Source organism: Micromys minutus (genome assembly GCF_963924665.1).
Source record: "Micromys minutus genome assembly, chromosome: 12".
Taxonomy (NCBI): domain Eukaryota; kingdom Metazoa; phylum Chordata; class Mammalia; order Rodentia; family Muridae; genus Micromys; species Micromys minutus.
This window is the reverse complement of record NC_137981.1, coordinates 46,349,445-46,373,015: the sequence shown is the minus strand read 5'-3', so window position 1 is coordinate 46,373,015 and position 23,571 is coordinate 46,349,445. Positions and strand designations below refer to the sequence as shown.

General features: G+C 45.3%; 1 protein-coding gene across 1 annotated transcript in view; it reads right to left on the bottom strand.

Moving 5' to 3' along the window:
* The window catches only part of LRCH1 (leucine rich repeats and calponin homology domain containing 1), a 170,488-nt gene that overhangs the window by 86,800 nt on the left and 60,117 nt on the right, over positions 1-23,571 (bottom strand). The window contains exon 2 of the mRNA XM_080925909.1: positions 3,775-3,919. Within this exon, the coding sequence (XP_080782035.1) occupies positions 3,775-3,919 (145 nt within the window). The remainder of the gene's footprint in view (positions 1-3,774; positions 3,920-23,571) is intronic.

The following is a 23,571-nucleotide window of genomic DNA, read 5'->3' as shown; positions in this document are numbered from 1 at the left end:
TCTCTACCACCCTCTTAACTCTCCCATGACCTGAATAAACTCTATTCCGTACTATACTGTGGTGTGGCTGGTCCCTCAGGGAAGGGATTCCCAACATGGACCCCCCAGAGGCATCTCCCTTGCCCTCAGGCCTCGCCGCACCTCCATGGGCCATATGCCCCCCCACTCTCTTCATCCTTCCCCTAACATTGGTGCCGTGACTCGGATCGTCATCCTTTCACAACATTGGTGCCCTGTGACTCTTCCTTTCAGTGACTTTTCCTTTCATTGGTGCCCCGTCATCTTTTCCTTACAACCACCACCACCATCATCACCACCACCACCACGCCTGTTCTCAAATATTTATGGCTGTTTATACGACTACGATATACCATGTTTCTCAGGGGATGGAACCAACTTCTAACATTTCCCATAAATTTGAAGTATCTTTATATGGGATCTTTTCCATTTTAGAATGTACAAAATTAGCAATTCCTGCTTATAATTTATTAAGAAAAGGAGAAACCGTAAATATAGCAAGAACGGGGCTGGCGCTGTGGCTCTGTGACAGAGCACACACATTCCAAGTACAATGCCCTGAGTTTGATCCCCAATGTCACAGAAACAAGGCAAAGGGAAATGAAACAACACATAAACCAAAATGGCGTGTGTGTTTAATGCAGGAAGAAGATCTGGGAAGACTGTTTCTTTGCACTACTTTATCTAAAATGTCGTTTTTCCTAATTAATAGGAGAGATGGGAGAAGAGGGAGAGAGGAAAACAGGGAGAGGGAAAGAGAGAAAGAGAGAGAGGTGTAGAGAGAGGGGGGAGAGATAGGAAGAGAGAGAAAGAGAGGAAGAGGGGGGGAGAGGGGGGCACGCACCACAGAAAAGAAAATGTTTAAGTTGCTTATAAAAGGAGAGGATTTGAAGCATGGCTCAAGTGTGCTATCTGCTAACATGAGCGCCTAAATATGATACATCCCAAGAACACACATGTCAAAAGGAGAAAACGGACTCCCAAGCTGTTCCACACATACAGCTAAATAAATGAATATTTAAACTCAATAACCCCATATTTGTTAAAGCTTTTGCCCAAATATGACATCACAGCTTACAGCCAGCTGGAGTTGGGGCCGGGTCTGAGTCAGGAAGTTGTCACACAGAAGACACAAGTGCTGTAATGTTACTGGCATTGTCTAGACAGAGTTACATATTTGCAAGTAAACAAATACAATATAGTCACCTACTGCTTCAAAAACAAACAAGACAAAAACAAACAAATCTCAGGCAAGAACAAGACTTCTACCAAAATCATTCCCAGGCTGAGAAATAACTGAAGCTCAGGAGTCAGGTAGTACTAGCAAGTACAGTTCCTAAATCTATTAATCAAGCAGGAATTAAGGACTCTAATTGAATAACAATGTAACACTCAAAGCCTCTGGGTCATATCATATTTAACATAGTCATATACAGGGCATCAAAAGTGTCACTTGTTTTGTTACAAATTAGAGTCACCTAGGAAGAGTAACCATTACCTGAGGAACTGCCACCCTAAGACTGACCTGTGGGCAAGTCCCTTGGGGCATTTTCCTGATTGATGTGGGAGGGCCCGGCCCACTGTGGGTGGTCCTCCCCCACCCCACCCCACCCCCCACCCCCCCCCACCCCCGTTGTCTAAGAAAACAGGCTGAATAAGCAAGGGGAAGCAAGCCAGTAAGCAGCACCCTTCCAAGGCCTCTGCATCAGCTCCTGCCTTGAGCTTCAGACCTGAGCCCCTCAATGATGGACTGTAAGCTATAAGCCAAATAAGCCCTTCCCTCCCTGAGTTGTCCTTGGCCAGAATGGTTTATCACAGAAACAACAAGATGTTAGTATATCGAGGTCCTCAAAATGGTTCATGGTGGGCTAACGGCACCTGCAATACGCCTGAGGACCTGAGTTCAATCCCCAGGACCCACAAAGGTAAACGGTGTACATTTCTGTACACCCCTTGTATCCGTGGTACCAGAAGAGGGCATCGGAGCCTCAGAACTAGAGTTACAGACAGTTGTGAGCTCCTACGTGAGTGACAGGAATTGAACCCTGGTCCTTGGGAAAAGTACCAGTGATCGTAACTACAGAGCCATCTCTCCAGTCCCTCTCCTGTCTTAAAGAATCCCGAGGCCCAGACTTGAATATATTCTTTGTACTCATCTGAGGACAGCAATAATTTACTGTCAATTGAGTGCAGCCGAGAACTCCTCAGAACACACTCAACATTACTATTTAAACATAGTTCAAAATTAGATCATCAGAGTTTGTAGGATTTTACAGTCAACTGTACCCCCAAAGTTCGTGGTTCACATGGGCTAACCATGAAGTCATGTTACACTGATTTGTTATTATTATAAGCTAACAACTGGGATAAAAAGGTTGTAACAGGACAGAAATGGCTGAGTAAACCGAAGAGCTCTATGAGCTTTGGCAACAATTGCAGCTCGTGACTAAATCTCTTGAGAAGTCAGGGAACCAGAATCTACAAACAGTGCTGTGGGGTCTCAGGCAAGACCTGGGGAGCAAGCTTCTGCTGCAGCTGAAGCCAGCCAGACAGAAACCTGTGGAGCTGAAAATCAGAGAGATGAACCTGCAGACAGCCCTCACAGGACATTACATTTTATTTTCTTTTTTTAAGTAATAAGAATAAACTAAAGGTAAAGACAACCACAACTACAAATGTCTTTACCTTGAAGGGAAAATGTACATTCCTAGAATCACGATAAGCCCTCTTTGTTGTTTTGGCTACAAGAAGGCCTCTAATTTTTTTCAGGGAGCAAACTAAAACAAAAGCAAACGCAGAAGAGCTGGAAGCCCACGGCTGTCTGTCGTGAAGAGCCGCCGTGTCTGGCTTGCTGGGAATTTGGGGCTTTAAAATCAGGTGTGTGTGTCCCGCAGCACAAGCCTCGGTGACTAGGTCCTACCCCTCACACACCGACGTGCTGGCGGCACGGGCTGGAACCTGGGAGCTTGTCTCCACTCAGTTCCAGGGAATGGAACAGCTGCACCCCCTTTCCTCGAGGACCCAGGGCCTGACCAGAGCAGCCAGCCTTGAAGTCTAAAGCCACCACGGTTTAAAACAATCGGTTTCATTGAAAGCCTAGAGCTATTCTGCATCATTAGCGCGTTGCATGACGCTATCCGATGTAGACTGAGGGAGGCACGCTCAGCAAACACGGGCTTAATTCATTGTGAATTAAGAAGGCAAAAAACTCTTGCCTCCCCTAGGGAACTCAATGTCCTCCGCACTTCCTTTTTTACCCCACTCTCACCTTGGATGTCCTGGAACTCACACTGTAGAACCAGGCTGGTCTCAACCTCAGAGATCCACCTGCCTCTGCTTCCCAAGTGTTGGGATGCTGGGATCAAAGGTGTGGGTCACTTTCTTAAAGTGACCGAACTCATAAAAAATGGCCTTTCCCCCTTCCTCTTGAAATGTCTTAACTATCATTCTTCTTCATTTTGTTCATCCCTTTTCCTTCAAAGGCTACATGAGTTCTTGAAGACAACATACTAGCATCCTTACACCATCAGACAGGGCACAATGATGCTGCTTAAATCGTTCCTTTTCGGAACCCTACCTACCCTGCTGACATCTTGGGGAAACCCAGCACCCAGAGTGACAAAGGTCATTCTTAATGATCTCTATGATTTACATGCAAGTGTGGTCAAGAATCGCAAAGACAGTAGACAGGAATGCATGGTGGTTTTATGTTGGTCACTGAACGAAGGTGATCACAAGTTTCCACGTTAAACTTACCTCAAGTTTAGGTGGGTCAACATCTGCAAATTAACAATGGCCTCGGGAATGACTCTGATACAGTTGTGATACAGGTTAAGAATTTCCAGTGACACAAAATGGCACAGCTCCATAGGTACCTCCACCAGTCTGTTTTTAGATAGATCTAAAAAAGAACAAGGAAGAGCGCTGTCAGTACATCACCAGCATCCTCAATGTTGTTGCTACATCACCAGCATCCTTGATTGATGCCTTGGTCCTGCTTTCAATGCTATGGTCTAAACTTCATTAACATTGCTGTTTTTGTACCTCTATTGTGATTTCTATTTATTGGGTAGATTCAGAGGCGCACACATAAGGGAAACAAAGATGCTGGTGAGACTTTGGGGTCTCTGATTTGTAAACCCAGCTACAGAGGAGGAACTTGTCACCTATTTTGAAAATTATCTTAGGCAAGAACATGACTCTTCCATTCATACATACATACATATATACATACATATATATATATGTGTGTGTGTGTGTGTGTGTGTGTGTGTGTGTGTGTGTGTGTATATACCATAACTACCCACTCTGTTTTGCTTTCATTATATAACTGACTTTCATTATATACACAGACTTTCATTATATACACTGACTTTCATTATATAACTGACTTTGATTATATACACAGACTTTCATTATATACACACTTTCATTATATACACTGACTTTCCAATCAGGGTCCGCTTCTAATGGAGACGGAATATGTCTTTTATGTCTTCTACAAATATATAATCATCTTTAAAAAAAAAAAAACTGTTTCATTCACCAGAAAATTTACGATGCACAAGACAAAGACAAACCAACTGTGTTTGTTAAGAGCCAATGTGTATCTGCCGACCAATTACCAGTAAAAGTGGACTCCACAGCCAAGCACACCAACAGAGGCCTGTGAAGTGATTTGAACACACGGTACCCCCCAAAACAAAATGATGCCATATCCTTAATGGATAAATGTGGGAATGGCAGACATGGTACCAAATACAGGAAGGGAACAGACCACAACTGTGAAAAGTGAAGGCCACACAGTTACCTGTAGGATAAACTGGGAGCTTTGTGCTCATGAGCTTAGAACTTCCCAGACAGCTTGCAGGAAGATAAATCTGACCCATGAGCCCAATACCTATGACAAAACATGTAAATATCTCCCCCCAACCCCAAAACCCGTGAGAGGGAATCGGGGACAGCAGCCAACCCATTCACAAGCCAACAGACTCTTCCTATATAAAGATAAGGAGATGCTATTGTCAGTCAGAGCTGGGGGTGTGGCTTGGGAAGACCCAGCCATGTGACATCCTGGGTTCAGTCTCTAGCCCACCACCAAAACTGGGGAGCTAGCACACAAAGAAGGGCACGCGAGGGCTCCTGTGGACAAAGCGGCCCCACACTGTTTCAGGTAAAATAACATAGATTGTAACTACACAGATGCTGTTTGCTTGCCTTTTACATGGCTGAGTATCAAACAGTCTGATACAGACACTACCGGGATAAAGACATGGTCAGTAAAAGGCTTTCATGTGGTGACATTTTAGCAGAATCCATCATACTAGGACAAGGAGAAACTGAGGCAGAGATCAAACAACAGGAGGTTGCGGCTGTTTAAAGTGAGTAAATCTAGAAAGGATTTTACCAGCTTCTGGTTCCAGCTCCTATTAGGAACGATGTACAGCAGGGCTAGTCAGATGGATCAGCAGGCAAAGGCACTCCCCACCAAGCCCGACAGCCTGAGTTCAAGGCCTGGACCCCACAGAATTGAGGGAGAGAACCAATGCCTGTACGTTTACCTCTGCCCTCCACACACATGCCACGGCACACACCTCTTATAAATGCTAAACAAAAAAGTAAAATGAACTTCTTAGAAAAAAATGAGAGGGGCTGGAGAGATAGCTCGGTTGTTAAGAGCACTGACTGCTCTGGCACAGGACCTGGGTTCAGTTCCCAGCCCCCACATGGAGTTCACAAGCGTATGTAACTCCACTGCCAAGGGATGTGGCTCCCTCTTCTGGCCACCATGAGCACTAGGCTCACACTTAGTTCACATATGCAGACAAAAACAATCAGAGAAATGAAATGAAAATAACTCTTTAACAAAAGATTATTGGGACCAGCAAGATGGCTTAGTAGATGGCGCCTGGTCGCTCAGTTCATTCTACTGGACTCACATGGTAGGAGGAGAGGACAGGCTCCTGAAACCTGTCCACGGTTGAGTCACAGCAGAAGGGCACACATACTTGCACACATGCACACAATAAACATTTGAAGGAGAAGAAAAAAGAGGAGGAGGAGGAGGAGGAGGAGGAGGAGAGCTCAGTAAGACGACTCAGCAAGAAAAAACACCCTTAGTGATGTCCTAAGCAACCAAGGACCCATCTCTCCCAAAACCATGTAAGGGTAGAAGGTGAGAAGCAACTTCATAAAGTTGTCTTCCGACTTTCACATGCATGCTATGAGCTCCTATAACCCACTCCCACATACACACTACACATGCACGTACATACACACACACACACACATACACACACACACACACGAATAATAATGATCATGCATGAATTAAGGTGCTACAGAAATGGAAGGTGTGATGTGGGCGTATAAAACATAAATCCCTTTTTCCTTCCCAGCCCTGCTCCTGAATGATGCCGCTGAGACTAATTATTTTTTAATACATGCCTTGGCCACAAGCTTTGGCTCAATCCTTGACTAGCTCGTAACTTACTTAACCTGTTCAAACTATTCTGCATCTTCCACAAAGTTAACCACCTCTCCTCAGCTTTACGCCTCCATGTCTGGGGCGAATCTTCTCTTTCTTCTCTCCTGAGTTCAGCTACCTGCTGGTTTACATCTCCTCAGCAATCCTCAGTCTCCCAAGTATCTCACTATTTCCCAGAATCCCCTCTCTTCCTGCCAGTGCCCCACCTCCTATTTCCTGCCTCAACTCATTGGCCATTGGCTTTTTTATTGACAGGTGATGCTTGTAAGAGCTTCTCTCCTCATGGATGGGCAGCTTCTGTTCGAGAGGCTGCCTGTGCTCCTCAGATAACTTGCTGACCACGTGTCTTGTTCCTGGCCTGGAATCCCACCTTTGTATATATACACTTTGTCTTTCACTGTTGTGGCTTTGGCCCATTTCCATCTTGGTCATTTGTTCTCTTGACTTACCCTCCCATTCACTAGGCTGCTTTCTAATGCACTCCCTTTTAAAAGAATATTGTACACTGGAGATAGACTAAGAGATTTTAGGAACTTTCTGTCCCCACACACATACAAAGGTCAACTATGTGAGACAATACATAACCTGGTTTGCCTGACTATAGTTCTTTTCATTTTGTAAACATATTATATACATTATGTATTCATATATGTGTACATATATCGGAACAGATTAGATACCGGACATATGTACATGCATGCACACTTTAACACAATCTTTTTACAGCCACAAACATGGGTAGTATATTTATATCCACAAATACCCATGATATATTTTTCAGCAGAGTCTGAAATCATATAATTTAGAAAGTAATTTAAATGACAGTGGAAAGCTGATTAAATATTCATACTCCAGTAATAATTATCATAAATAGTTATTAATATTAAATTACCAAGAAACGTGACTGTAATTCCCTGTGATGTCATGGAATACCGAAACATCCCTCATTAACATGAATGTTAAGGACTCTGTGGCTGACTGGGAACAAGCTCTAAGATAACTGGGAACAAGCTCTAAGATATCGGGTCCATGCTGGTAAATGGCCAGGTATAAAACAGAGCATGCAGCATTTGTGGTTTTAGAAGGTGTTTTACAGTTTCTTAGTTGTAAGCTACTTCTGGAGAATTAAGAAAGTAGTGATCAGTGCACTTTCTGGACAATGGCTCTCTGACCCGATGGACAGGACTGGCTTCTCACTGTAGACCCTGCAAAGGCTTGAATGCATTCAGTCAGACACACACACAGAGACACATATGCAAGCACATACACACGCATGGGTATGTGCGTGCATCCAGAGAAACAATATATGTGGATATATAAGATATATCATACATGCGCTATTAAAACACTCAACTCTGTATGTATAAAAGCACATCTCAACCGTCTTCTGGAACATACATATTCTCACTCTCACTACACGATGAATTTGTGTTTTAATCAAAGACTGGAGCAACGGCCAAGTCCTGGGCAGCAAATGGGGGCGGGGGGAGTGTGAGGCAAATTTCCTTTTCCTGAAATTTAAGGATCATCACAGAAAGAACAATTCTCTGCAGGAGACACACAGATTTTTCCTACGCCACAAAGTAGGAAATCAAGCTGTTTCCAAACGAGTTCAGAAAATCCCATGAAGTTCTCGGAAGGGAAACTCAGCCGTGCAGTCTGCGGTCTCCAGTGTTTACAGTGCAGACTGTTGGCTGTCCTCGCCTCTTATTGCCCTCCTGGTCTCCTGGTGTGGAGTTAAGGTCAGCAGTTTCCTCCCCTACTGCTTCTGAGAGGACTCATCTACCTGCCCCAAAACCTCTGCAGAGATAGGGTTAGTCCTACCTGCTGAAGGGAAAAGCCTTAACTCTGGCTCATTTTAAATCGGGTCTAGTATCTTCCTAGTCAGCTCTTTTTATTTGTTTGCTTGCTTGCTTATTTGCTTGTTTGGAGGTTTTGTTGTTTTTCCTTTTGGAGACAGGATCTTCCTCTGCAGGCCGAGGGTGGCCTAGAACTCACAACCCTCTTGCCTCAGCTGCCACCCTTACCACTCAAGCACAGGCCTGTCTTATGCCCATTTGAAACTGTTATAGCTATGTTTGCTTGTGAGACAGTTTCACGTAGTCCAAGCTGACCTTGAACTCTCTATATAGTAGTAGGTGGCCTTGAACTTCTGATACCCCTGCTAGGGTCAAGGCAAAGAATTGGTGTATCTGGCTTATAGGTTTGTGCAGAGATGAAGAGTGACCCTCGGGCCTCGAACCCTGGGTCTTGTGAGCACTAAGCAAACATGCTACCAACTGAGCTATGCTAAACCTGATGTTTTCAACTGACTATTTTTTATTTACCTTTTCAATGATCCTTTCTTTAAAGGGTTATATACACCACAAAGAAAATTCTCAGCCAGTGGTTTCTCAATTTTCTAAGGCTGTGACCCTTTAAGGCAATCCATCATGTTGTGGTCACCCCCAACCATAAAATTATTTTTGTTGCTGTCTCATAACTGTAACTTTGCTACTGTTATAAATCATAATGTAATCTTGTGGTTTTCCGTGGTCTCAGGTGACCCTTGGGAAAGAGCTGTTCAACCCCCAAGGGGGTTGTGACCCACAGCTTGAGAAACACTGTAAGCTGTTGACCTTCATGAGTAGGTCTTCACAGTACCCAAATAAGTCAATCTTCATATCCACCAAGCCATACATTAGCTCCTGTATTTCTGGATTTGTGTCCGTCTCTACATTAGAAGGTCAGAAATCTACACAACCTAGACTCTCCCGACGCCGAAACACAAACAGCTGCCTCAGTCAGCAGGGTGGAAATGAAAACAAAAGGGACAGTTTGTTTGGGTTTATTAACTTCATGCTGAATTATTCACACATTCGTCCAGCACTTCCTAAGCATGTGCTTTCTACAGAAATAACCAAACCACACACATTCAAGGAGCTTAACCATTTAAAGGGAACCTGAGGCCCGATCACAATAAACCACGGGGATATTCCAAACTACGCTTCTAATATGGCCTAAGTCGAAGGTTGGAAAGAGGGGCTCAACGTTAGGAGCCTGTTCTGTTCTTCCAGGGGTCATGAATTTGGTTCACAGAACCCATACTGGGGCTGCAAATCGACTCTAACTCCTGCTCCGGAGGACACGCACTGCTCATACCCACACAGATATATGCATGATCTAAAAATAAGATCACACATACATACGATACATAAGTTCTAAACCAGGCCGAGCACTAGCTGTAAGAACGGATACAGCGGTGAAAACTGTCCAGCACATAGCAGACACTCACGAAAACACACGGGTAAGAACAGGCTTGGGTCGCTTGCCCAAACCACGGCGGTAACTCCACAGCTTGACTTCGCTCCTCCAGGAGACCACCCTTCTTCATGAAATGCTGCCAACAAGACCAGGACAACAACTCAATCTTCCTGTTCGATTCCGTCCAAACTACAACCGAAGTACAGCCAACATGGCCTCTGAGCAAGGCCATAGGGAAACTGAGTCATGTCTCTAGCACTAACAGAAAAGCGCTGAGCTTGGTAAGTTTTCAAATGTGTGGCTGCTTTTTCTCTATATGTTGTTTACTTCTCAACCTTGTTAGTAGAAGACAGAAAAAAAGTGCACAAAAGGGGGGGGGGGGGGGGGTATGCCTCCTCCTGTAAGGTTAAGATCAAATCAACAGATGCCTAGAGAGAGGTAAGTCTGCACCAAGGTGTTTGGACTTAAGAATATCAGGTTACAAAATAAAGTTGTCACTGTATTTCCTGTTACCTGAAAAACAAGAACTAAAACAAGGAAGAGAGGGAAGAGGACATGAGGACTTGGATGCGCGTTTCCTAAAACTCGGAAGGTCGGCTGTGGGCTACCCTGTCTACTCTCTGCTCCCCATCCCCCCCCCCAAAAAAAAGAAGATCAGAGAGAGGGAAAAGAATGGAGGGAAGGGGAAGGAAAAGGAGGGGGAAGGTCAGAGAGAGCAAAGGGAGACAGGAGGGGAGGAGATGGAAAGGGGAGGAGAGGAGGGAGAAGGGAGGAGAGGTCCAGAGAAAGGGGAGTGGAGTAGGGAGGAGAAGGGAAGGGAGAGGAGTAGAGAATGTATTTAGGACTTAGCTATAATCATAGGGCTCTGATTCTGATCACCCCTAACACTGATCACTCCTAACAGAAGGCATCAGAGCCCAAGCAGACACCCCAAAACCAAACCAAAAAAAAAAAAAAAAAAAAAAAAAAAAAAAAAAAAAAAACCAAAAAGATAAAAAGCAAAAGTTCTATATATCAGCACAGCCTAAGAATGCAATTTATATATTAATCTCTAATAACATCCAAAAGCAGGCAGGGCACATCGGTGAAAGACCCAGTAAGACCTGAGCCACGCAGATTGGAAGGTAGACTTGGATGAATGTTTTGTGTTTGTTTGTTTGTTTTGGTTATTTGGGGCTTTTATACATATAGAGTGGATATGAGTGAATCCATTTAGGGCTGTTTTCCTAAGGAAAAACCTCCCTAAAACCTCTCAGCCTGTAGGCATGTTAGAGTCACTTGGAAGCCTGTGGCTCATGGCTGGAGACTTGGGGATTCTTGAGATATCCATTAGTTGCCCCAACAGTCTACAGGGACTGGGGCGGGGGGCAATCAGGAGCCCTGCCTGGTCCCACCGTCGAGAATAAAACCACTACTACAATTTTGAAGCAATTTTGAAGCAAGCTTTAATTAAACACTGGCCAGGATGACGGCCTCTGGGCCGGTCTATTCCGGGGCTCCCAGAAGATGGCCACGAGTCACATTTTACAGGGCTTATGAAGGCAAACCCATAAGGCTATGTACTTCCTATACCACATCCAATCAGAGGCAAGCACAAATCCTGACGTAAGTCCTGCCTCTGTACCATGTGATCACGTACATCCAATGAGGTTGGGCCAAGCCTCTTTGAGGAGCAAAAGCATGTTATGTTATATAAATAGCCTCCAGTGTTTCAGGGAAAGGGGCTTACAGGTTAGAACAGGCATTTTTGTCTTATGTATCTCTTAGGCACAGTACTTAAAACCTAACTTTGGGAGAGCGTGTGCTGTTCCAAGAGATGGAAGCTACTCCCAAGAGGACATTGATTTGGACACACTGAGGCCCATAGCAGTATCCTAAGGTGGGGCTGAAAATACTGCCCAAGTTGAAGTCAGCCCTGGCTGGATCTGAGCCTCAGGATCTGAGCCTATTTCCCACTGTCTTCTCAGCAACTTTCCAACACAAGCAAGACAACGAAAATCTAGCCGGGAGTGAGGTTTTGCCTATTTTGAAAGAGCGGCAGACAGGGAAAATTCTTTTTTTTCTCCTTCCTCTGTTTGTATGTGTGCACACCAAGTGCCTTCCCCAAGCACTCTGCATCTACTCGTTTTGTGGAGAGACTCCTCTCTTCCCTTTCTCTCTGTTGTGGGTTTATATGGAGCTGGCCAAGAAGCCTCAGGGAGCCTCCTGTCACTGCCCACCCTCCACACACACAGCCCTCATGTTTAAAATAGGTGCTGGGGACCAAACTCAGCTCCTCGTGCTTACAGAGTGACCTGCCTCCACAGCCCCCTCTTCTTTTCCTCCCTAACAAGAAGCAAGCAAGGCAGATGCCTCTGTCATTCCCAGGAAGGGTCAGTCTAGGAAAAATTAGAATTAATTCCCCGCTGTGTGAACAGCCACCAAAGCTTCCTGAGGGCCCTTTCTTGCTCAGCCTCAGAAGCCTGGAGTCCAAAGGAAGACTGACTGTCCATCTGAGTAAATCTTGTAAGAAAAAAAATTTATATTTATATATATATATATATATATATATATATATATCTGGCCCATTGCTAGGACCCTCCACAGCAGATATTCCACAGCTCTGTAAAAGCTACAGAACCTCTGGCCAGGTGTTTAACTTGTTTTCCAAATGAAGGGGTGTGTCTTGGGTACCCCTGTTCTCTACCCAGCCCAAGCAGGCAACTGTCCTAGCTGGAATCCCACCCTGGGCTCTTGCTCTGCAGTGAAAAGTCAAGTACACCCCAACACAAACACACTCGGGCAGCAAACCAGCACCCCTAAGACAAGTCTGTCCACATCTGCTACTTAATTGAAGTATTCACGCAAAAGCCAAGCAGCCAGAAATAAAACAATAAGTATCACGCTGCCAAAGCAAGCTTTGCAAATCCCTAAAATAAAGTGGCCAAAGGAATAAAAATGAGCAGGGTAGGGTAGAAAAACAGTATGTGGAATCCAATGTGCAGTCAGCAAGATCGACTGGAGGGAGGCACGGGGCTGTTTTTATATAAAAACCGGAAAATGGTAGTTCACGAGGAACAAGTTGAATCCCCCACATGCCAGCAATAACATCCGAAGTTTGCAGTCACTAGATGTACGCGCTCTGATGAGCCAGGACAGCTGGGGACCTTTGTGGGCTACATCCTGTTGGTCAGAAAAAAAAGACCCACTCTTGGAACCAATATCATGACCAGTTTCAGAAAAACCAAGTAAGATCATAAACACACTACCATGTAAATTAACTTCAGAAGCCAGCATCCCCTTCCTAACCCAACAGGGTTGGAGCCCCAGACTTGAAAGATGCCTAAGGAGTCCAGACAGTACTGAGTCCATCTATACTGTCTGTTCTTCTATATATGAGTATGCCTGTGACAAAAGGTGAATTTACAAACTAGGCAAAGCAAAAGAATACCAATAAGGGGTGTGAGGGAAGGAGAGGGAGGGAGGGAGAGAGGGAGGGAGGGAGGGAGGGAGGGAGGGAGGGAGGGAGGGAAGGAAGAACAGCTTCAATAACAGACTGTGATAAAAGCTGTGTGGTTGTGGCCTCTCTCTTGAGAGGTAAGGCAAGCGTTATTTATTTTTGGATAAATAACACAGCTGACCACAAGTGACCGAGACAAGATCAGCAGGAATGACTGGGTGAGCACTAGTTGGGACGTGTGACCATCACAGGGAAGTCAAAAGCCCTGGCTCACTCATGCATAAGACCTTGTACCACCCAATGCCCTGGAGAGCTGTTTCCACTTTCCTATTGCAGTTCCTCCAGAGAACTCATTGGGTAGTGGGATAGGCTGGGGTCACCCCCTTCTTCATTTATCTATCTGAGCTGAGCCTCCTCTCTGCCCCACAAGGCCCCCAGCTGGGAAACCCACTTCCTTTGCTACTCTCCATAAACATGGGAGCCCACCCCCACGATTCAACGCTCACCCACAGGAAAGATATTAGAGTAATGGGAAAACCCCCATGGTTGACTCAATCCTGACTCTGAAGACTTTATCACCAGGGACTTCCAGGACCAAACAGGCAGAAATAGCAAGCAAACTCCTACGAGAACAGAGTCTGGCTTTCATGCATGTATCTCTAAAAGGTCCACCAAGAAGTAGGTCCCACTGATGAGCTTGCCAAGGCTTTAACTATCTATCACAACGATCTTCTGCCCCGTGCTTTCTGTTTATCTTAGCACACAGATATCTATGTATTCGGATATTGAGTATGCTAACTTAACATACCAAGTTCTACTGTGGTGAGTTCTTTAAACACACAGCTAGAGTTCAGTGCATGTAGCTGAATGAAAGGAATGTCAACCATGGTTGGAGAGCAGGTTCTTGGGCCACACGGAGTAACTTCAAGCCCTGTCCCTACTGAGTTACAGGTAGCTTAAGATTAAACTGGCAAGCATATTTCATATGAAATACCAGCAACCTAATTATACTTTTTTATTAACTATGTATATATGTTTTATTTGAGGAGGGGGTGTCTGTTCGAGACAATGTCTTATTATTTAGTCTAGGCTGGCTTTGAACTTACAGATTTCCTGCTTTATCTATCAGAGTGCTGGGAGCACAGGTATGTGCTGTGGTGGCTGGTCAAACTTACATTATGCTTCTGTATAATGAGTGGGAAAAGGTCTCAAAATCTATTTAATGGCTTCTCGGTCCACTAAATCACACAACAGTTTTCTCTCCTTCCAACCACTGCTCAGCCCACCTATCCCTCCACTCCTCCTGCTGCTAGCCATGTGCCAGACTGGCTTGCACCAGACACTGTTGGGTGTGAAATGATTTAAAAGAAGCAGATAGCAACAGCCAGAGCTCAACTGGGGACAGCTGACCCTGGTAGATCATGGCTCCCACCCTAACAATCTCGGGGTCGAAAGAAGGCATACCCAGCTCAGTGGGGTGGGGGGGGGACTCACAGAAGTGCGGGTGCACACCGGGGCACAGATGGCTGTAGGAATGAGCTTTCTCCAGATGCAGAGAAGCCTGGGGTTGCCTGGTAGGTACAATGAAACCTGGGGCAGCTGCTCGATGGGTAGGGAGAGGAGACTGGGATTCTTGGAATGCAAGGAGTGTGGAGGCTTCCACTCTGTGGTCTTTCTCCGGTATCGCATGTAAGGAATGTCTCAGCGATTCCGCAGAGCAGCCGACTTAAGAGCAGCAGTTCTGGCACGCAACTGGTAAAGACTGATTCCTAGTGATGAAGGGACCTGGCTGGTGCAGCAAGGTGAACCGTTCTGCAGCACGCAGACCGTGATGCTCAGGGAAGCTAAGGACTCTGCAGTCTTGTGCCTTACTGGCACTATAGACTTGCTATCAGGGACGAAACATTACACACAGTGAGAGTGGTCCTTGTGTCAGAAAGACTGGTCCTTGGACAGGGTCATATGCTGGGGAAACTACAAAACAACAACAACAACAACAACAACAACAATAATAATAATAAGCTCCTTATACGGAAATGATGAGACCAAAAAATATTTTCCCAAGGTCTTTACTTTGGTTGGAGATCTCCGAAACCAGATAGAGTACTAAGTTCCTATTAAGCATCAGTCCTCCAGAACCCACAGTTAATTTAGACCCTTTCACTAGACACAAAATGGTAAATATAAAAATAGCAAATAAAGCAGAAAATACACTGGGCATAGCACTGTGCGTCCAAACTCCCAGCTACTCCAGATGCTGTAAAAGGAGGATTACTGGAACCCAGAGGACACGCTGGACAACACTTTTCTTCCCAGTGATAAAGATAAAAAGGCAAACAGGACCACTGAGAAATTCAGTCCCTCCCATACCAGAGGCCAAGTTTATACAAGGCTGTTTCAGTGTGTTAAAGGACCCACATCTATCACTAACCTGAATTCTCCATTAAAGAAAAAACAAACAGGAGCTAGAGAGATGGCTCAGTGGTTAAGAGCACTGACTGCTCTTCCAGAGGTCCTGAGTTTAATTCCCAGCAAGCACATGGTGGCTCACAACCATCTGTAATGAGATCTGATGCCCTCTTCTGGTGTGTCTGAAGACAGCTACAGTGTACTCATATAAATATAATAAAAAATAAATTTAAAAAAATCCAGTTTGTAGAGGCAAATCGACATGATCATGTTTGGTTTTCTTTCAGTTTTCATTGGATATATTTTATTTACATTTCAAATGTCATCCCCTTTCCTGATTTCCCCTCCAGAAACCCCCTAGCCCACCCTCCCTCCCTCTACTTCTATGAGGGTGCTTCCCTACGACCTCCCACCTCCCCGTCCTGACATTCCCCGACACTGGGGCTAGGAGGGGTCTCTCCTCCCGTGGATGCCCAACAAGGCCATCCTCCGCTACATGTATTTTCAGTTTTCTTTTTTGGAAAACAAGTAGTGTGAGGGATGCCAGGAATGAGAGCGAATCAGGCCTTTCATCCATTGAAGACAGAATCATCCTCCACTGGATTTGGGACAGAAGGAGTTACCGACATTTTAAAGGGGGCCAAGCCTGGGGGGGGGGGTGAACTTTTTCTTTGACGTGGAGTGAATTTCAGGCTAACTAGCAAGTCAAGAAGCTCAAACAGTGGCTCATGTCAAACCCCAGAAACGGTGACGCTAGCAGCAACGTTTTGAAGTAGAAATCGCAGGGGATTCAGAATTGATACCACATGGTATCAATCACCTCAGTAAAACAAATCTCAAATAAGCAAAACTTCAAGAAGTAACCTCAGTGTCCATTTCAACAGGCTCCGTGAAAAACCAAAGGGGGCGGGGGGGGGGGGAGCCATTGCCGCAAAACCCTCAAAAGGATTACCAGTGATATTCCCAGGCAGACAGAAAAGAAGATTTAACGCTACTGTAACATTCTTAAGTGTAATATCCTTTAGGAAAGAAAAAAAATTAATGTAAGTCTGTCTGAAAATCTACAGCAATTTCCTTGTGTACAGAAAAGTAAAAAAAAATGTACCATTAATGACACATTATAAAAATGTTCAGCACAGGCCAGACAGCGGTGGCCCACACCTTTAATCCCAGCACTCGGGAGGCAGAGGTAGATGGATCTCTGAGTTCAAGGCCAGGTTGGTCTACAGAGTGAGTTCCAAGACATCCAGGGCTACACAGAGAAACCCTGTCTTGCGGGAGGGGGGAGTTCAGCACCATGAAACTTAAAATTTCATATGTATGTTCTTAGAAAACAGATCGTCTTAGGAAATTATTTAGATAGCATACAAAAAATAATGATTTTCGTTACGACAGTTTCATATATCAACTTTTTGTTTGGTGAATTTTAAAAATCATCTTGGTAATCATCTGGATGAAATAAGACTTTGAAATTTCAAATTCAGTTTAAGAAGGAGGGAGATGGGCAATTAAGAACACGTGTCTGTTCTGTCACAACTGAAGAGTTTACTTGATAAATATTGACAACGTGCTTACCAGATGCCAGAAATTGTTCTCCACAGAAGGCAAGCGTCCTGACGTCATCTACACCCCAGCCTTCCAGAACCGACCTTCTAGGGAGGCCAGAGGAACTAACCCAGCAGGTAGAAAGAAGCAAGGACAGAGAGCCATCAGCAAACCTAGAAGAAGGAAGCTGACAAGGACAGAGAGGGCTGAGATTTCCAAACCTCGTCACCAGGGAGGAGCTCACACTATTGAGAGCTGCAAAGAGTAAGAGACGTGTCCCAGAAGAACTAGATGCTTTCCTTGTGTGAATAGTCAGAGTGCCCTGGGGCAAGGACAGGGTGGCAGATGGACGGTTCAATAGGGAAGACAGTGTGGTCCTGGCTGGGAGAACCAGGGTGAGACAGAGGACCATGATGCTGCCAAGGTGTCCAGCGACTTCGGGGCTCCCAGTACGCGCTAACCCTCGGAGTGTCTGACTGTGATCTGACTCATTTTTAAAAGGCCTCTCATTAAAAGTGTATCCAGTTTGAACCAGGGCCGGAGAAGCTGCACAGGCAGGAAGGTGTATAGTTAAACGGAAGGTCTGGATGGACACAGTAAGAATGACAGAGGGACGGATGGTCCACGTCATGTCTTCTGTTGTGCTGTGAGTGCGAAATGCCTCCCATAGCCTCATGGGTTTGAACACCTGCACCCCCAGGCCAGCGTCACTGTTTGGGAAGGCTGTGGGACTTTTAGCGGGTAGACCTTTTCTGGAGGGTCATTGAGGGCAGATGTTGAGGTTGTATAGTCTGATTCTATTTCCTGGGGGCAGATGCAAGCTGCTTCCTGCTCCTTACACCACACCTTCCCTGTCATGGGGGGGGGGGAAAGGCGTCCCTTCTAACTGTAAGCCAAAATAAGCCCTTCCTTCCTTCCTCCCTAAGATGCTTCTTGTCATGTGCTGTCATAGCAACAGAGAAAATGAGAGGCATCCTCTGAAAGCAGAGCTGGCAGGATTGGCTGACGTGGCTCTGGGAGAGAAAGAGTAGTCAGCTCTGAGTCCTGCAGGAAAGGAGGGAGGGACCAGACTCGGGCGTAGGAACCTGGGCAGACACCGGTGCAGGTCAAGGTCATCTGGGAGTTGTTAGTGGAGATGTCCACTGCATGCACAGGTAAAGCTATAAAGCGGACACTGCCTACACAACAAATGTGACATCGTTCACATTCCTGGACCTTGCAAACATGTATGCCACGGATTTGTTTGTTTCTTTGAGAACTGTCTATGTCGCTCTGGCTGTCCTGGAACTCACCTTGTAGACCAGGTTGGCCTCAAACTCACAGAGATCTGCCCACCTCTACTAGAGTGCATTTCCATCACAACTCAAGACTTTTAGGGAAGAAGTTACAGTGGGTTTAGGCAAACCAAAGTGGAGCAAAAGAGGCTTTGTATAGGGAGGAAATACGTCAGCATGCAAACGTGCAGACAAAAATAACCTTAGGGAAGGGAAACACACATCAGAAGGGAAAGGACACAGCTGATGGGGCTATGTTCTAAAGCAGGTAGGTAGCTGTCGGTGTGTCCATCCCACGACCACTGATGATCCTCCTACAACTACCTACTGGACATAGACCCAGATGCAGATAACTGGGCTCGTGGGTGGTAAGGACAGAAAGATGTCCCTTCTGAGGGCTCACACAGTAGGAAGCAGTCCCAAAGCAGGAGACATTATTTGGGAAGAGATCACAGCAGTAACATGAAATATGGGTTACCACGTAAGTTTACGGTTTAAAAGTGAAGCCATGCTGATGGCCCAGACCCCTGACAGAAACGCGCACAACTCTCTGCAGTCTTTCAGGCTTCTGCTCATCAGCAAGCTCAGCCTTGGGAGCTGGGACTGCAGCACCATCCTGTGACACCTGCCTTGACTGAGCATGTGCAAAGCCCCGGGTCTAACCCCCATGATGGGAGATGGGGAGGGATAAAAGCAAAAACACCTCCCTTCGGAGATCATGGAGTGCTGAGAAGCTTGTAAGTGCCTTCCCACTCCAGCAAAAACTACTAGAACATTCTCCCAGTCACTTACTGAACTGTCATTTATGAGACACACATGGCATGTTAGCAAATGGGGACATGAGTGGGACTTCATTTATAACCTATGTAACACTGAGGCAGGCAGTCAATCGAAAGAGAAGGTACAGAGAGTAGAGGGGCGTTTCTAAACATGGTTTAAAAAAAAACCAATGGACCTGTGGATGATTCTCTGGACAAGTACCTGGGAGCCTGCCAGGACAGGGTACTCTTTCTCAGATCGCAGGCACAGCCAGGGTGCAGAATGGAAGGGTGGGTAGCTCTCTGAACAGCAGAGACCCACAGAGGAACATCGACATGTACCCATGAGGAGAACCAGGGGAAGGAGAAACCTGGAAGCAGGTGAAACAAGAAATGACAGACAAGACAGACATCTGGGATGCTGCATTAACAGAGTTTAGCCATCCTAGTCTGCAGTGTAGCTCGGGGCTTCTAGCCTATGCACGATATGCCCACAGTATGCCACTTGCTAAAAGGAATACCTGGGATGGAAAGGAGTCCTACCAGCAGCTCCACAGCAGGAGGCCAACGTCTTCCCCAAACAAGAGAAACTCTGAGATTGTGGAGTTCATACCTTCTGAGCCCAGGCCCTGTGTGTCCCTACCCAGCATGCTCTGCACATACATCCCTTAATCCCTTAATGCAATGACAACAGCGTTACCCCAATACCCTGAATCCCAAACCCGGCACGTGTAACTGAATGGTGAAATTTAATTAGACATTCCTCACTTACTTTTGAAAACAAGTATGAGTTCGTTCAATTAAACTCAGGGCTACTACTAATTCCCTAAAACAACAACACTATGGAAGCCAAAACACCAGGCTTACCTAAAAGCTCAGCTCCTTCCATGAGACTTTTCCCTTGGGCAACTTTTCTTTTTTTTTTTTTTTTTTTTTTTTAGCCCAAAACTATGAAACAAAGAGTAAATTGTCTAAAAAGTGCCTGGCTTTCCCATTTTTAAAGTTCACATTTAGCTAAGGCAGCGTGGCTAAGAAAGGCATGTTTATGATGGCAACTGAATATAGTATTGTAAGACCGTGAACTGTAAAACTAAGAAGGGTTGATTCGAACAATTCCTATCTCCTCTTTGCAAATGAGCTTGGGCGTTTCTTGCTGAAGAAAAGAACCCGAAGGCTGCTCGCTGTAAAGTACAAACTAACTCAACACTATTTTTCCTCCAGAAATGCAGCTTGGCTTCTTGAGACCATTCAAGGTGCTAGAAGTAACTGGTGTATTATGCGGCACAAAAGATTTCCAAAAGATTTAAATAGAAGCAAAATGCTTACTGTTTTTCCATGGTTTACCTTTCTTCTCATTTGAACACATGCACTTCTTCATCCTGAGTAACAAATAATTGCTAGAGTGTCTTTAAAAAGAAACTTTCCTTTAAGGCTCTGAACAGAGCAAAATATATTCAGAAGGCCTCCCGCCTTTCAAGTCCCCTGCATTGTTTTATATATGGATATTAAGAGACCTTATCTTTTTACTATGAAGTCTTTTGCAATCTAAATCTGTTAAAAAAAAATAACTTCTCTCCTAAAGTCCAAATGACAGTATTAGCCCTGCGCTAAAGTCAGCTAAAAAATGATGCAAACTTATCTCGGCTTTGCAGTGAGAATTCTGTCTTCACAACAAAGGTTGTGTGCATGTGGGTGTGTATGCTTGAGTGTGCTGTGTGAGTGTGTTATAGAACATACTTGAGACATGAGACTCTAAAGCTTCTTAAGTAGTCTGCTGGTAGTGTGAGCCACCTGGCTGGTTGGTTGGTTGGCTGGCTGGGTTTTGGTTTTGCAAGATAGGGTTTATCTGAGTACCCCGGTTATCTCTGTGAGCTTTCTTTGTTTGGTTGGTTTTTTTTTTTTTTTTTTTTTTTTTTTTTAAAGACAGGGTTTCTCTGAGTAGCCCTGGCTATCAATGTGAGCCTCTGAGCAGCCCTGACTGTCCCTGACAGGCTTCTTAGCCACGACCATTACTGAGCACTCATCCTACAGCCTGAGGAACACCAAAGGCTCTCTAGCTCCCGATCTCATTTACAGACAGCCTTGCTGAGCTCCATGGCACACTCCTGCAATCCCAGTGCTCCCAGGGCAGAGACCGGAAGACTGTGAGTTCGAGGTCAACCTTGACCGAGAAAAAAAATGTAACAAGGTGTTTCCCCTTGCTTACAGAAAGTGGAACTATGGAACGTTAAAATAATCTGGCTTCTAGGGCACAGCTTAAAGGTCAAAAAGTAATAAATACACTCAATGCCATCGAACTGTGCACACAAATAAAAAGGTGGGAAGTGGGGAATGAGAGGACAGCTCAGTCTGTAAAACGCCATATACTCAGCATGAGTACTCCATACAAAATAGCCAATACTTGGGTAGAAACCGGAGGCATGGAATCCTAGAGCTGCGGAAGCAGAAACAGGCAGGTCTCCAGATAGTCTCTGTAAGCAATCAACTCCAGATTCAGTGAGCCATCCTATCTCAAAATAAAATAAAATACGGGACTGAGGAAAGCAGTGTCAACCCCTAGCTTCTACGTGCACATGCGCACACGTATGCATATATATATCCATCACACACATACCAGACCACAGCGACGAATGTTTAAAATGGTATATTTAACGCCATGTGTATTTTAACAAACATTTTTTTTTTAATTCTTGAAAAGGATAGCTAGATCCAAGGTTGATTTCTTGTGCCACAATAAATTCCAATCAATCAGATTAAAATTTTAGCAGTTTAGAAACAATAAAATTCCTAGGGGGTACAGGAGGGGTTAAAACTCTAGGATCCAAACCCCGGTAATCCAACAGTCCATCATGAGAACCCCTGCCACTCACTAATGGTCTCCCACAAATTACTGATTTATGGGTAAAAATCTACCCAGAGTGCTATTACACAGAACTACCTCATTATCATCAAATTAAGTTTCATAATAACTCTGCAGTAATTCGAGGCTTCCGGAGCATCTGCCACACACTGGGCAGGTCTGGCTGCCGAGCAGATAGAGGCCCAGTGCCCAAGCAAGACTGAGAAGCACCTGGAGAGCCAATCCACGCAGGGCAGCCAGCTTGTTCACTGTGGAGAAAGCCACTGCCAAGGAGCAGGAGCTGTGGGACAAGTGCATTCCAGAAGCAACTGCTGGAGCCTGTAGTCGAGGAAGAAATGTTTGCTATGGAAAGGATGCAGAAAATAATCACACTCCTGTCTGAAGAGGCCACAGCATACAGCAGGGAACAAACAAAATTACAGTTTTCCAAAATACCTCAGAGTTGAAAGCCTGCCAAAAAAACCGCAAATCTTTTCCTGTAAGTCTAAATCGAGTTCAGAGGGAGGAGGGAGGGGCAGGGGACAATCATGAATGTTCCCCGTGGCCTTCAGACAAACCTGAGTCCCTGAGATGGGGAGCACATTCTCCCTTCAGGCAGAACTGCGGAGCGGGGGTTCAAGGTATAAGCAGGAACAAGGGCAGGACTGAGAAGAACCACAGGGCAGAAAAGACCAGATCTCTCTGAAGTCTGAGCTCACCACAAAGAGGTGACAAATGCTTCACACTATTCCATTGCTGTGTCAACCCATGCTTTGCTGGCACTGTCCTAAGATCACAACAAGGAGGAAGTCAAAATGCACCTCTCCCAGAATGCAATGCTGAGTCTCATTCCCATCGGATAAGCCATGGCTTTTCCCAGGCTAATGAACATGAAACTAATAGAGAAACCAGAACTGGCCTCGTGGTAGCGCTTCTAGCAAAATCTGAGTTTCAGGAGCAAGTAAGCATTTTGACTGCTTATGCTGCGGGTCTGATAAAGGAAGAAAGATCTGCCTCCGATCCAGGCAGCCCTGCTGTAAAAAGGCCTTAACTCTACCCATGCCATATAACTAACTTGTCAATGTTTTCCTTGGAGTCGCAGACACAGGGTCATTTCCTCAGTCCAGCAGTTACAGCACTACCCCGCCCTCCACCAAGGCTAAGGCTCCACTGAGCTCCAATGCAGCGGGTCCTAAAGTCAGAATCAAAGCGGAATTGCAAGGGCCTCCAGTGAGTGGCTCGCCACCAACTTTGACCAGCCAATTAGAGGCCTTACCCACATGGTTGGTTAGCAGCATTATAAATGCGGTTATTTTAATTTTTGCTCAGCACACATAACACAAAATGCATTTCCCTGGGGATCGGTGAGAAGTTAAAAAATAACAAGCAGAACCAAGAATGAGGGGCAAGATGGGCTGTGATCAAACGTGAGGAGATGTCTTCACGATGCTCAACGATTCTGCCCTCCTGTTCTGGAGCTGCTGCCGCATCGCTGACTTTGCCCTAGGAGTCTCTGCAACATTCCCTTGGACTTCTGCAATGCCCCTCACAATTTCTTG